At 44.4% G+C, this 15140-nt stretch overlaps 2 protein-coding genes across 2 annotated transcripts in view; one reads left to right on the top strand and one right to left on the bottom strand.

Moving 5' to 3' along the window:
* The window catches only part of LOC101704253 (zinc finger protein 449-like), a 207276-nt gene that overhangs the window by 102040 nt on the left and 90096 nt on the right, over positions 1 to 15140 (bottom strand). The window lies entirely within an intron of this gene.
* LOC147821081 (zinc finger protein 449-like) lies at positions 2554 to 14995 on the top strand. The gene is made up of 5 exons (XM_087202153.1): positions 2554 to 2668; positions 2753 to 2907; positions 5000 to 5204; positions 13244 to 13357; positions 14913 to 14995. Exons 1-5 carry the CDS (start codon positions 2554 to 2556, stop codon positions 14993 to 14995), a joined length of 672 nt encoding a protein of 223 aa, XP_087058279.1.

The raw sequence follows: 15140 nt of genomic DNA, 5'->3' as shown, positions 1-15140 counted from the left end.
ATGGACAGCTCATGGGTGGAGGTGGCCTAGGAGTATGTGCCCTCTTAGACCTAGTGCCTCAGTATCCCCTTGCCTCCCCAGCTCTCCCATGTAATGGTTCTTTACTGGCTGAACGATAGGGGCTGTCCTCCCCTACGCCTCAGCTATGCTGCCCAGGTCACTGGGTATTGACAAGGGCTGGCCCTCCTGCAACACTGGCTTCTCTCTTGGCCACCTAAAACTCGGGGTGGAGAGCATCCAGTTAGGTCTGGGCTTCTGAGGCCAGGTATGACTGAGGCAGATAGAGCCTGGACTAAAGTTACAGTAAGGCCAAGACAAAGCCCACCACTGAGTGACAGTCAGCATGGTGATACTGAGGAAGTGAGCACCAAGTGCCCTGAGACTCAGGGAATCAGGTGCTTCCACCCCTCATTGAGAGAGGTGCTGAATGCACAGGTGGAGTGAGGGTGAGGTAAGGTCACATCTGTCTCCCTGAGGTGACGGATGGACCTTAGCCTCTGCTTCTTGCCACGGGGCATTAAATGGCCGCATACACACCTGACCAGGCCGTGGTGGTGAGCCCTGTCAAGAAGGCAAGAATTGGTAGAGGAGGGCACCCTGTGGACCAGGTTCTTCACAGTCCAGAGACAGGAGCCTTCACAGTGTGGGTCAGAAAGTACCCTCCATCCTCCAGCCTAGGCCACCTGTTTGCTTTTATCCTTGACTGGGACCTCCAGGTGGCAGACCTCAGCTCACCAAGTGGCTCAAAAAAAAGCAACAACACTGGGGACATATATATGTATATCACAGCTCAGGAGCAAGTGGGAACCGCACATGGCGCCGCCTTTTGGTCAAGTTTCGCAGGCACATGTAAGCGGCATATTCCTCTGGCTTTGGGATTAGGAACAAGCAGCTTCATGTCCTGCCCTGGCAAAGAGTGAGAAGAGCTGGGGCAACAGGACCCTGTGGTCCCTGGGGTGACCACACAGTGAAGAGAGACACACAATGAGGCACTCTATGTTCCTAGGGTTGGTAAGAAGGTGCAGCCAAACTGGAGGGATCCAGTCAAACCCTGAAGCCAAGGGAGGGGCCAAGAATCAGTGATACCCGTCCCTGTCCCTGGAGAACACACAAGGGTCTTAGCCGGCTCCCTGTCAGGCCAGTGTCCCTCGGTTTGCTTCCCATGCACAGGCTAGGTCTCCCACAAGAGAACTCAGTGGGGAGGAGCAACCACCAGTGCTGTGGGATCTCCAGGCACTTGGCCACCTTCATCCCTTCGGAACCCAGCTTTTAAGCCATTCAGAGATGTCTCCCACATCCCTCACATGCCTTCCTGTTTCCCACTGCTTTACTCCTAGGCCCCATGTGGGAGGGGTCCTTCCCAGAGGGTTTCAGGAGAGACCAGGGGCTCTGCAGTGAAGTGAAGCTGCCTTGCAAAGGACCATGGAAAGAAACCCCGAGGGTTGCTTCTCTGGTAGCCCCGAGGGACAGTTTGAGTCAGTCAGGGCAGGGCTGGCCAGGTGTGAGCCTGGAGCACATTTGTAGGTGGCCCACAGTCCCTGGATCTCCAGCAGAGGGTGGCCAGGTGCCTGAGCTAAGGTAAAGAGAAGCTTCCTAAGGAGCAGCAGCTCCACTCCTTCCTTGTCACTCGTGGGGAAGATGTTCACCTAACGCCGGAGGTACCCCAGTCCCCCAAAGGCCTCAATACCCCTTTGACTCCAAATTTAAATATCAACAATGCACATCCTCCAATATACTTGACAGCATGTCTAGATTGCTTATGATACCTTTCTGAATGTAAGTACTCTGGAAATAGTTCTTCCACTATGTTGTTTGGGGCATGATGACAAAAAAGGTCTGTACTGTCCAGTACAGATGTGGTTTTCTCCCCAATATATATATATGTATATATATATATATATGTGTATATGTATATATATATATGTGTATATATATATATATATATATATATATTTTGGACCGGATTGAGCTCAGGGCCTTGAGCTTGTGAGGCAGGCACAGCGCCACTGAGCTAAATCCCTGGCCCCTCGTTTTTTTTTTGTTACCAGGAATTGAACCCAGGACCTTGTGCTTGCCAGGAAAGCACTGTGCGGCTGAACTACATTCCCAGTCCTCTCCCCAATATTTTCAGCCCATGGCTGGTTGAATCTGAGGTGGTGGATTCAACCTCAAGGATATAGCAGGCCAAGTGTAAGTTTACTGAGCACATCCTGTGCAGGCAGAGTGCTGTTCCCTCTTCCTTTTCCATGCAACAGGATCTTTTCTGTACCTCCTTTTCCATACAGAGGCACCAGGTGACAGGTCAGACAGGACTCAGGTATGGGCCAAGGGTGTGGATGGTGGCAGACTGGATAGGAAAGGAGTCTTGAGTACATCTTTTTCATGTTCCCAGGGAGGAAGACAGGTACAGGAGCTGCTGTGACTTCTTTTGTGTTTTCCTCCTCTCTGCTGTAGGTGTCCACCCCCTCTTCCTGGTGATTTCTGAGAAAAACTAAATAGAACCTGAACCCCAGGCTCTGATCAACAGTAAACAGCTGAAAAAGCACCATCGCCATGGAAGAGGGTCTTGAGATCCAGACCTCCTTGCTGTCCACTCGGGATCCCATGCTCCAGGATGCTAACACTGACTGTGAGGTCTCCCGAATGCACTTCAGACAGTTCCAGTACAGTGAGGCAGCAGGCCCTTGGGAAAACTTCCACAGACTCTGGGAGCTTTGCTGTCAGTGATTGAAACCAAAAGTACGTTCCATAGAACAAGTCCTGGAGCTGCTCGTGCTGGAGCAATTCCTCACTATTCTGCCCACAGAGATAGAGACGCACGTGAGCGAACACGGCCCAGAGAGTAGAGAAAAATTGTTTGCACTGATAGAGCACTTACAAAGAGAACGTGAGACAACAGGACATCAGGTGAGGAAAGGGCCTGGGATCTGTGTTATTAGGCCAAGAGGGGAACCCAGGAAGCTGGGTCGAGACCAGACATTTGCGCACTGTGTCATTGTGGAGCCCAAGGGCTTCTTCAAAGTCCTTTGCAGTTTGCTCTTCTACTGCAATCAGAATCTGAGTCAGTGATTCTCATACCTGTCATGTTTTATACCATGCTTTGTCATATGCATTGTAATGTGAACTTTACTATCTGTATATTAAATATACAAATGACATAGGCTAAACATACATCAACCAAAATCATCAGTAATTTGCTCTCCAGCCTGTGGGCCATATATGGTGTTGGCCCTTTTTGTGTGCTCAGGTAGACGATAATGATTTTTATTTTGTCAAATTAATTTTGATAGAGGAACAGGGAGAATAAATGGCAGAGTCAATATGGCCCCCAGTCCTGAAAACATTAGCTGTTGGCTCTTTACAGAATCACCCTTTCAAACCTGAGTCAAGCAGAGTCTAGAACAGGTATGAAAGGAAAGGAACATAGTTCATTATATGCTAGGGGACATGTCTGCATAAGCATGTCTGGATTTGATTTCACCAGAAGCCCTCGGAATGATCCGAAGCCTGCAACTCTGCTTAGAATCACTATGATGGGGTCGTCATCAGAAAAAGGCTCAAGTACTGTGAACCTTATCGCTGCTTGTGATGAGTCTTCCCAAAGTGGCCAGGAAATCCTGGAAAATCAGAACCACCTATAGTGTAGTCTTCCTGGGATTTGCACAGTAATGCATTCCTAGGAAACTGAAGTCATGCTCAAGTATGCAAAAATCATTTGCTTGTCTCTGAGCAGCAGGATATGGTCCTTGGCAGATGCTTCTTATCTACAAGAATGTTGAAGGGAACTCCAGAGGTGGTAGAAACCAAGGACAGGTCTGTACTACAAGTGATGCTCCTCCCATGTCTGGCCCGCTAGGTTCCATCAGCACCAGAAGGCAGCATTGCCCCTTGTTTCAAACAAGCACCAGACAAAGCCTCCTCGAGAAGGGCAGGCTGAGCAGAGGGCAGTGTCTGCAAGGAGGGAGCAGGTTGCTTCCACTTGGAGAGTTGGAACCCTGGGCGTGGTAGGGGATGGATTTGGCAGGAGCCGGTGAGTTCCAGGCAAGTCACCAGTCTTCCCCACAGAAGTCTGAACAGCAGCCTTGCAATCATTCCTCCCTCCCTAGAGGAGCTTGGCCTAGTGGGTTCCCTTCTTTTCTCTCTCTTCTTGTTTTGGTTACTGTGTTAGCTACTTTTCTCTCGTTGCTGAGACAAAATACCCAACGCTCAAAGTTAGAGGGGAACGGGGTTTATTTGGCTTATAGTTCATAGAGGTTTCAGTCCGTAGTCGGCCAGCTCAAAGACAGGGATGGCAAACAGACATCACAGAGGAGACACAACATGGTGCACACAAGGTAGCAAAGGCAACAAGGGAGTTCAACAGCATCTTTCTGCCCCTTTTATCTTATTCAGACTTCCGGATTAGGGCGGTGCCAAACTAATCACTCACAGGTAGTGGTTTAGTAATCACATGCCCTTAACCCCAACATCACATTCCAGATTCAACTACCTCTGAAAAGAAACTCCCATCTCATCTGCATGAGGCTTTGAGGGGACATCTAAACACAACCCCTAACCGTTACCTTCATATGATTATATCATCTAGTGGGCTAGGTATGCCCTGTGCAGTACAGGAGCCACTAGCCATGGCTGGAACTTGAGCACTTGAAATGTGGCCAGTGCTAATTCAGACCTGTGTTGAATGAAAAGCCTATGCCACGTGAAGAAGACGTAGTATTAAGGGGAACCTTAGGTGAATGATCTCAGTAGTAATTGTATTGATGACATGTTGAAATCCTGGTGGTTGGGCTATGTTGAATTCAATCTGACATGCTACTTGGGTTGACCTGTCGTGTTTCTTGTCATGCACTGTTTCATGTGGCCACTGAAACATTTAAAACTATATGCATGGCTCTCTTCGCACTGCTTGTGTACACTGTGCTACTTCTGAGTGAGAAAAAGCTAACTGTATGTCCAGTGGGTCTGGAGAGGTACTGATGTGTTCTGGTGTTTTCCCCAGTTTGACATGCGTGACGTACTCTTCGATGAACTGGCGCCCTTTAGAATGGTACCGCCGCTACCAGAAATGCGCCTGGAGCCACCTGCACTGCCGTTAATGGGACCAGTCCAGGAGGCCCTGGTGCCAGGAGCCTGGAGTCCACAGGCAGGCCCCCTGGGGCTGAACTATGGAGCTGCTGGTGAATGCCTCCACCTTCTGGACCCCGGTAAGGAGAGCATCATCTCCCTGTTCTTTGGTTTCTTTGTGAGAGCTCAAGATCTTTTAAGATCTCAAGGTTTAATATTTGTTTTGAGACTCAGACTCCACCGTGCAAGTGGGGCATTGATGTAAAGAGGCGAAGAACAAGGAGGAAATTTCTCTCTGGGAGCAGCTTGGTGGGAATGGCGTTTGGAAATGGTAAAAGTAATGACTCTGTTTTGAGGCCTTTGACTAAAAATGTTACGGCCGGGGATTTAGCTCAGTGGCACCATGCCTGCCTTGCAAGCACAAGGTCCTGAGTTCGATTCCCAGTACAAAAAAAAAAGAGAAGAAAAGAATAGCATCTAAAAATGTTATGTGGGAATAGAGTGGGAGTTTGGATACTGTGGATGAGGCCTCATTTTGTCCAGCAAATTTTGATCCACATGGTTGTTTCTCCACATGGTCACAATAGCTTTTATGGCATAAGAGTTTCATTCAAACTTAATACTTTAGTAACACGCTCCCTTCAGATTCCTTAAGAGGTTTCAGTCCCTTGCACAGCATAGGGACATATCTATTTCATGACATCTCTACTGGAACAGTGTTTCTGAACGTTTAGCACACATACCCTCCATGTCAGCATCACCTGTGTGGTGTTCAGCAAGCTCCCCAGGTGACTGTTGCCCACTCTGAAGTTTGAGAAGCATGGCCTGAGACAGGACACGGGGAGTTGTAGCAGAAAGTAGTCCAGGTGCAGAAAGGCACTCATGAAAGTGGGTTTCCAGAACTGCTTCATAAAGTGGCAAGAATAATCAGATAAGTGGATTAGAACTAAGGAGGAGTATTTTGATGAAGATTAATGGCATTGTGTCATATATATATATAGATATATATATATGTATATAGATATATATACATAGATATATATCCAAAAATGTATACACATTTCAGGAAAAGAAAAACTTGTATAAATATTTTATTACTAAATTTATTACAACATCATAAGATTAATACAAGTTTCCCTTGGCCTCCTCACTTACAAAAGCTGCTCTCAAAGTGGTTGCTATTAGCTTCCAGATATTTTGTACTAAGACCATCTTTTAATAAGAAAACCCTATTGTTTTACACCTTTTTTGATAATCAATGTAAACATATTACAATAACATTTAGCAGTGTTCATTGGGGTGTGTATCCCATAAGGCTATTAATATTACTGAGGATCCCATTAGTGAACAAATACCAAAATAATTGTTTTCTTGGAAGCTGCTCCTTTATTCACCAAAGGCAGTCTTGTCCAGCAGTTTTTTCAAGCCTAAAGGATCCCTGTCTAGTTGTCTTAACAAATTTTTTCAGATGAGTTATGTGAACCGAGTCATAACACATTATCATTATTATTTTGCAACACCTACAGCTATTTGCTTGAAACATTGACTTTTTTGAGACAGGGTCTCACTGTGTAGTTCAGGCTGGCCTTGGACTCACTGTGTAGCCCCGGCTGGCCTCAAACTCATGGCAATCCTCCTGCCTCAGCCTCCTGAGTGCTGGGATTACAGGCATGTGCCACCACACCCTGCATTATTAACACATTATTTTTGACCAGTGAAATACTCCCAAGTTATTGTACACAGACAGCAATAGGCATGGTATTTGTAAAACCAGCCTTGACATCATCTTGATTAGCTGGCAACCTGGGTGGAAGTATGTTCTTAATTTTAATTTTAATGACACTTATTTTACCTATAAGCCAAGTTAAGTTGTAGACATATTTTAACCTATATAAACAGATTTTTATGGAAATTTTTAAAAAGCAAAAAGAAATTGTTGAGCTCAAGCAAAACAGGGCTGAGTGTGGTGGCACAATGCCTGTAATCCCAGCACTCAGGAGGCTGAGGCAGGAGGATCACCACAAGTTCAAGGCTAGCCTGGTCTACATAGTGAGACCCTGTCTCAAAAAAAAAAAAAAATCAGTGTCTCAAGCAAATAGCTGTAAGTGTTGCAACTTATAATTGGCACAAATTGAACAGATGGACAACCACACATAAAACAGTTGTTTATAAACCAGAGTGCACTCAAATGTATTTGACCATGGCCTTTTATGAATCAAGCACAACTATTATTTGAGTTTATTACATAACCCATATCCAGAGCAGTTATCGCTCCTCCTCTTTTTTCCTGTGTCTGTGTTATTTTAAAGAAGAAAGGCTATCTCTCTTAGGCTTTTTTAGGGGGTACTCTGGCTAAGCTCTAGTACAGTAAAAGGTAACAGCCCCCTTTTTCAAAACTCTGGAAATCTAACTCTCTCCATTGCTTAAGAAGATATTCCAGGAGCGATCTAATGGTTCAGCCCCCATCTACAAGAAAGACTGAGTATGGGGTCTCTCCTGCACATTTGCAGTGTCCTCATAGTGCAAAAGTCTCCCCTAATTTTAAAGCTGAGATAGGACGTCTTCCACCTCACTGGGAAGTCCAAGTACAGCCTTAACTCCCTCACTAGCCCCTTACCATTGTCAAGATTTATATGCCTTACCTGTGTATGGATATAGAACAGCATCCCTGATGAGTCTTTCTCTTTGGGGAATTGGACCAGGGCCTTTGTAACCCCTCTTATATCCCCAGTAGCAAAGATTGTGCCACATCTCTAATGCAGAGAGCTCCCAGAAGGGTCTTTTCTTTAAGGGGGCTAAGATGGCTGTTAGAGCCAGATTTCAAAGTGAATGGAGGTTTTTCTTTGACTTGTATAATTTGAGAAAACATGGCCTGTCACGCCCCTTGAAACACAGCCTGGATTTTTGACCCTATTTTTTAAAATTTTGTCCTGAGACCCTGAATCATGAAGCTCTAAAATGTAGAGCAAAAACAGGGGCTCCTGACACATTGTTCTCCATATAAATTTAAAGCATTTTTGAGTTTTTAAACTATTTTTTTAGGGATGGTGGGTTGATGACAGAACAAATATTGAAGGTGAGAGGGAGGAGATAGGAGGGATCTAACCAGGGCCTTGTTTCAATGGCCCGGTTATCCCTGAGTGAGGAGTGGCAAAAAGGCCAAGTTATATCAGAGAATCCTAGCCTGCGGAGGAGAACTGTTACCTCTCGGGATAGATAGAGTGGTAATAGTCCAGAAGAAATCTCAGCTCTGGGCCCTAAGACAAAGAGGTCTCCAGGACATTTTGAGTTCTCTATCTAGTCACTTGGACAGTTTTATAGCATTGTTAGCTATGCTTTACTTAAACCCACTCTGAAAATGTTTATGTCCTGGTATCTTTAATACACTTAAGAAACTCACAGATTAAAGTCTACCCATTGTCTAGCAATCACAAATTATGTTAGTAAAGGCACGTTTATTAGTTTTCTTTCTAACATGCACATGAAAGAAGAGAAAGGCTGAGTAGAACATTTTTTACCCTTAGTTAGCATATGTAAGGTACAACTATAAATCGCTCCTCTGATAGCTATCTTCCTGTGTTAAAGACAGTTTTTCCAAGCTGCCTCAGTCTGACCTCCCAGAGAGAGAGAGAGAGAGAGCTGGTGCTGTTATTTTGGTTTTTGTTTAGAGAAGGCGGTCTAGTGACCCAAGGAGTTCCAAACCTAACTCTCAGTGAGTTGGAATTAAAAAAAACAAAACTTGGGGGTTTTCCCTTGACTTAGACATTTGCGTTAAAACTTTCTCAGGAGATCTAGAGAGTTACTGTTCTTACCTGTACTTGGCCCCATAAATGCATCAAGACATACCTGAAGAGGGGAATCTATCTTACTAGCAGAGAGAGAAAGGTCCAAACCTGTAGCTCAACTCTTCATGGAGGTTTAAAAGAAGGTACTAACAGTGTCATCTCAGCTCGCTCTGGAACAGAGGATACCAGGAGATCACTGAAGAGTTACCTCTCACTTCACTGAGGAGTGCAGGTAGGGATGATAGATAAGTGGAAATTGTTTTGCTGGTTATCCAGTTAGGCTGTCAGAACTCAGCTTTTACTGAGGAATCTTTGGGTGTCCACTGGGGAGTCGCCCCAGCCATGACCCTTTAGTTGTTCTGTCAGCTTTCAACAGTTCCATGCAACCAGAGATCTGTCTCCAGAAAGGAATTCAGCTGCCTGTCTGGCCAACATTCCCACTGGGCCTAACCAGAAAGTGCCAGCGAAACCTGTCCTCTGCTTTAAGAGTGGCAGCTGCTCTAAGAGCACTTAACCAGCTGGCAGAGTAACCACTGATTTTTTAGAGCTCTATAAGTGACAGATAAAGACTAAGCTGCTTAAAAATCTATCAAAAAATCATTATAAATATTTTATAAATGTATAGTTAAAGTTTGAAAGTCCACACTGGGGCAGTCCCAAACCAGTGGAACCACCAACTCGAAGACAGTGGGGCAAAAAAAAAGTACTTTTTTGAAAGCTAGGGTTCCTATAACCTACCCCATAGAGGGCCAGCCTAAAGGGTTGGTCCCAGTTAATTTGTGACTAAGAACCCCATGGCTGGTCACTTATGGTATGTAGATGTCTTATTTGACCCTGAAGATGTCGCATCTGACGAGCGAGCAGCTCTCCTCTGTTGTCTGAGGACCCCACCAGGATGATAAAACTCAGTCCAATAAAGACTTAGAGAAACAAGGCCGGGGATTTAGCTCAGTGGTTCCAGCACCTGCCTCACAAGCGCAAGGTCCTGAGTTCAATCCCCAGTACCAAAAAAAAAAAAAAAAAGAATTAGAGAAACAAAGATTTACCTTTCCAGTCAGGGTACCAAGGGATGTTATATCCCACCAGAGTAGATTTTATCTGGGGTTTGTTAAAAAAAAAAAAAAAACCTACATCAATAAAAGAATTAGAGATATAATTTCAGAAGGAGAAATAAAATCACTTTATTGAAAAGGGTAGGGAAATGGGGAAACAAAATCACTTAATTGGAAAAAGGGAGAGAAATAAGGAGATAGATAACTGCCTCGTTGGAGTAAGGTAAGGAGTCTGGAGCTGGAACTCTGGTATCTTTGTTCAAAGCCTTTTTTATTACATGGCAAGAAAGGGACTATTCCCTTTGAGAGCTATTATAACTTAATTGGGTATTTTGGGCTCTGAAACCTCACTGAAGTCCTTTAATTTTTCCTACCTGTCCCTCTACTTTCCCTACAATTGCATTATTTTCCTGATTCTCTTTTTTTCCTTTCTACTTAAATGCTCACCTTACTGGTGTAGTCATTCTATTGGACTTTTTGGCATTGTTAGCTTCATTATCTCTTTCTAAAATGTCCTGAAGAATTTTTGGAATGCTGGTTTGGTGATCAAGAATTTCTTTAGGTGCTCTTTATTTTTGAAATATCTTATATCTCCATCAATTTTAAAAGACAGTTTTGCAGGATATGTCATTGTCAATAATGTGGACCATTCACGGAGAACTGGGTGCTAGACCAATTTCACTGCATCCTCCACTTCCATATTAATGGAGGTGGTTGGATCTTGGAACAGAGGCAAAAGACTGTAGTTAGCCACATCCATAGTGCATCACTACAAAGCACACACTAACTAAAGAGATCTCCACACTAGCAGCAAATGCTTTCCACTCACTGTAAGTATCCGCAAACCTCAGCAGAAAACAAACAATAGCGGATACATGAGAAGACAAGGCAACAAAATGCCTCCCCATACTCCAAACCTCCCCACCAAAGCCAATCCATTGGGCCTCAAGGGAGAAGAAAGCAAGAGCCACACAGCAGAATTATTTGAAAGGATAACAGAGATTAAAAACAGAAGAGTAAGGTGCTCAGCGAGCTAAAATAAGATATAAATAAACAGATAGTGGACACCAGAGAGTGAACCCAACCAAGCTTGGCTTAGACGATATTATTAATGCTGATTGATTTGCTATTGCCTTGGTGGCATAGTCATTGCTATAATAGGTTTTCTCTGTATGCTACTAGTGAGATTAATCTTTGACATACCATAAAAACCAATAATGTATCACCCTTGATCACAGAAAAGAGATCTATAATTGTAGTATAAACACTAAAACAAACCACACAGTGACACATAGTAAATATTTATTAAGTGTGACAACTATATCTCCACTAACAATAAAAAAGAATTTAACAGTAATATCGTAGAGTTTCACTGGAAATCTTGAAGGAAAGTTTTTTTTAGTTTTTCTGAGTCTCAGTCTTAACTAATCAAATTCTTCTGAAATGGTATCCTATTAAGCACTCTCTGGCTCCATAGTGGGCACCACGGTGGAGTCCCTCTCAGGTTGTTAACAGCTGTGTGGAAGGAGTCACCCTCTGCTGGCTCAGGCCAGTGCTTTTTTTCTGAAGCTCACAGCCCTGGGGACTTCCTTTGTGGCTGTGGAGGCAGGTTCCACTTCCCAGGATCCCGGATAAGCTTCCAGACCACTTCGTTCTATTCTCTGCTTTGGGGCCCTTTTCTCCGACCTCTCCATAGCTTCTAATTTTTCTATCAGTTTCTTCCCAGTTCTCAGGGATCTACTTTTATTTTTCATTGTGCTCTTCACCAAGTTGTTGTTTGCTACGTGTATGGATTCTAGGCTTCAGACAGGCCGAATTTTGCTGCTGATCACTACTCTGCCATTTTCTTTCCCAATGCTTGTGTTTCAAATTTCAATTGATGGCATCAATGTGAAGTTGTGCATTAATGGCTACAGATCATACCTTTTTGGTGATGGAGGACATGGGGAAGGGAAATATAAAGCAAGCACAGAACAAGAAGAATGCTACCTGCAAAGCCTCAGAAGATCTTGATAGTTGCAATTGCTTGAGAGTGTCTGGGTATCCCAACTAATGCACCATTATCTCACTTGCACCTGACCGTCCATGCAGTGCTGTCTTACTCAATGGAACTATTAGAATCCAGAGTCTTTGGTAATGGAGTTAATGAAACAAATTCACGGAGTATGGGATGTCTTGCTGGCTGTGTTGAGAGGGTATTCTGGACCTCCAGGTTTCTGCAAATCCAAGACTGGACTGCTCTGTGCTCTGTCTCAGGTCAGTGTGTGTTCCTATTCTAATCATGGCCATTTCTGGTTGATCTCTGACCTCCAGGCTTATTTGAGCTGTTCCTCATTTACTCTTGATATTACCCTGAGTTTTGAAATCCAAGTATAAAGAAATCTGTGAATTACAATGGCACGTCATTTGAAATGTGTTTCATTTTTCTGAATCTGAAACACGTGATCTTTCCCTCATGAAACTACAAAATAAGTTATGTTACCATGTCTGAAATTTAAATTTCCCTTTGGAATCATGTTAGCCAAACCAACTTGTTTGTGCCATCTTAATAATGCTAATGAGAAACCCATTTCCAGCCCACATTCTATTGCACAACAGGACATTTGGCTGGCATCAAGGAAACAGAGAAAAGGACATGGATAAGAGGATGCTAGTCTTGGAGGCGGGTATTCAGACACTGGGGGAGAGCCAGTGGAAGACATTTTACATAGTTGTTGTTAGACTGAGATACTGAAGCAGAATTTGGTATTTGTTTGGGTTATTTTTCAGAGGACCTCCTGCTAGACATCAACTGAAACAGACACACACTGATAGTTTGAACTGGTTACCAATCCACTTCAGCAGTCCTTTTAATTTGAGTAGCTCTCATGGACATTATTCTAGTAAGCAGTTTCCCAGCACTCAAGCTTTACCTCTTCCTCTGTCTCTCTGTCCTTTGGCAATGAATAAAAGAGTGGTGCTCAGTTTACTTATGCCAATATTTTAGGAAGATTTGCTTTGTATTTTAACTCAACTAAATAATTCTATTCTCAAAACACACATGAAACTCTTTTCAGTTCATTGACTTTAACCTGGATTTGAATTCCCTCTCCCCAGCTTAGAAGAGAATAGCCTTGGAGTGAACACAGTGCACTCTTCCCTTCACTTTCCTTTGGTTCTTGATCAAAAAACCCCCAAAAAACCCAAGAACAAACACCATTTGTTAGGGGCTCCAAGGGAAGAAAACCTGACTGGGGAGGAAGTATACAGAGAGAGGGCGCATGTCCAAGAAAGCAGCCTGAACTCTGGCAAACCGTTCTGTGCTCACCTCAGCTCTCTTCCTCCCATCTTCCCTGTGGCCAGGACATGCAGTACCACAGTCTGACTGGAGCTATTCTCTGGAGCCTGGACTGGAGCTGTACACAGAGGAACTGCAGGATTCTGAGAGCTTGGAACAATCCTCTGACTCCAAGAGAGGTAGGTGACAGTTTGCTGAGTGCCCAGGAAGAAAGCAGAGAAAAACGCAGCCCACTTCAAGGAAAGGGGTATGGGAAGCTACCGGGGTGTCCCCACATCTCCCTGGGCTTGGGGTACCGCTATTCTTATTCCCCATCTCTTTGTTTTCCCTGACACACATGAAAACTATAATTGTTATTTCTTCTCTTGGGTTTGGAGGAAAAAGGAGGCAAATATGTCAGAGCAGAAAAACTGGAGAGACTGAGTCCAATTTTTCCTTCTTTAGACAGGAATGACCTTTGCGGTCGTAACTTACTGAACAACTGTGAACATCTGGAAGTTCCCCAGAAAACATCCTCAGAAGAGCTACTGAGCATTGGCGTCGAGAAGCCCTGTCTAGGACAGGCATCCCAAAGTGCAGACCAGAAGTTGCCTCTGAAACCTAGGGCCAACAAGCAAAAGCCCAACACAACCAATCCTTATTGTTACCCTCCGTGTGCACAACAGTTTGCCTATAACAGGCCACTTCCTTGTTACCCAAAAATTCAAACAGGAGAGCCAGCTTACAAATGCCACAAATGTGGGAGACAGTTCCTTCACCAGTCAGACCTTGATAAACACCAGCATACTCACACAAAGGAGAAACCCTTTCAGTGCACCCAGTGCAGCATGCAATTCACTCAGCTGGCACACCTTACACAGCATGAGAGCAAACATCTTCAAAAACAGTCCTATCAATGCCCTGTGTGTAGGCAGAACTTTGCTCTTTGGTCCAGCCTGACAGAGCACAGGAAAACTCACAATGAGGGAAAGAGTCATGAGTGCCAGACCTGTGGAAAATGTTTTAGTCAGCGGGCAACTCTCCTTCAGCACCAGAGAATACACACTGCAGAGAGACAATTTATCTGTGACTATGGTCCAAAAAGCTATAGGTACAGATCGAGCCTGATAATACATAGAAGAACCCACACAGGGGAGAAGCCGTACAAGTGTAGCCTCTGTTTCAAAGGCTTCATAAAGAAAGCAGACCTTACTACCCACCAAGCTGCCCACTTTCGAGAAGAATTCCCTAATAATACATCCGCAGAAATGGGCCCTGCAGGAAGTAGCAACCCATAAGAGCCTGCTCCTGCAGGCTGCACTGTCCTGCAAGGGCAATGTCATTTGCACTCATTTCTGACAAGAGCTTTGCATTTGGCTACATTTAAAACCCACCTGCCCAGGCATATAAACTCGAGAGTATTCACCTGCTGGTTCCACTATCCTGGATTTGATTTTCTTGGCTGGCCTTGGCAGAACTAGTTTAAGCATTGCAATGAAAATTCTTTTTTGTCACAAGCCAGGCAGCCAAACTATAGGCATAAGTGTGACCCATATAAATGGAGGCATTTTCCCCACCGTACATAGACATCCCCAGTGGCTCTGTAGCTATGCATTATTTTCACTGATAAAGTTCTGACCTGTGAAGGAAATGCACCCACTCTCCTTGCTTCCGTCTCATCAGCTCCTTCTCTGAGCAACATAGAAATGCCTCCTGAACATTGGTGACAAGAAAGTTGCTTGACCCCTGCCCCAGCCCACAACAGCACCACCCGCTTCAGTGTGGCTATGGCGCTCTACTTGGGCATCATTTCAGCCTTTACCAGTGTCCACTTTTGACATGCAGACAATTTCAAAGACATATGGCCATCTCAGGTACTGTGAAGAGCAGCAAAAGGGACCCATCACATACATACTGTGCCGCTTAAATGAAATACATTAGCACGTGGGTCGTGCTCCACAGTAAGCTTCCAGTATATAGTCA

Source organism: Heterocephalus glaber, unplaced genomic scaffold (assembly GCF_053883595.1).
Source record: "Heterocephalus glaber isolate CG9 unplaced genomic scaffold, H.glaber_assembly_v1.0 deba00001765, whole genome shotgun sequence".
NCBI classification, from domain to species: domain Eukaryota; kingdom Metazoa; phylum Chordata; class Mammalia; order Rodentia; family Bathyergidae; genus Heterocephalus; species Heterocephalus glaber.
Note: the sequence above shows the minus strand (reverse complement) of the source record. Positions and strands in the feature narration are given on the sequence as shown.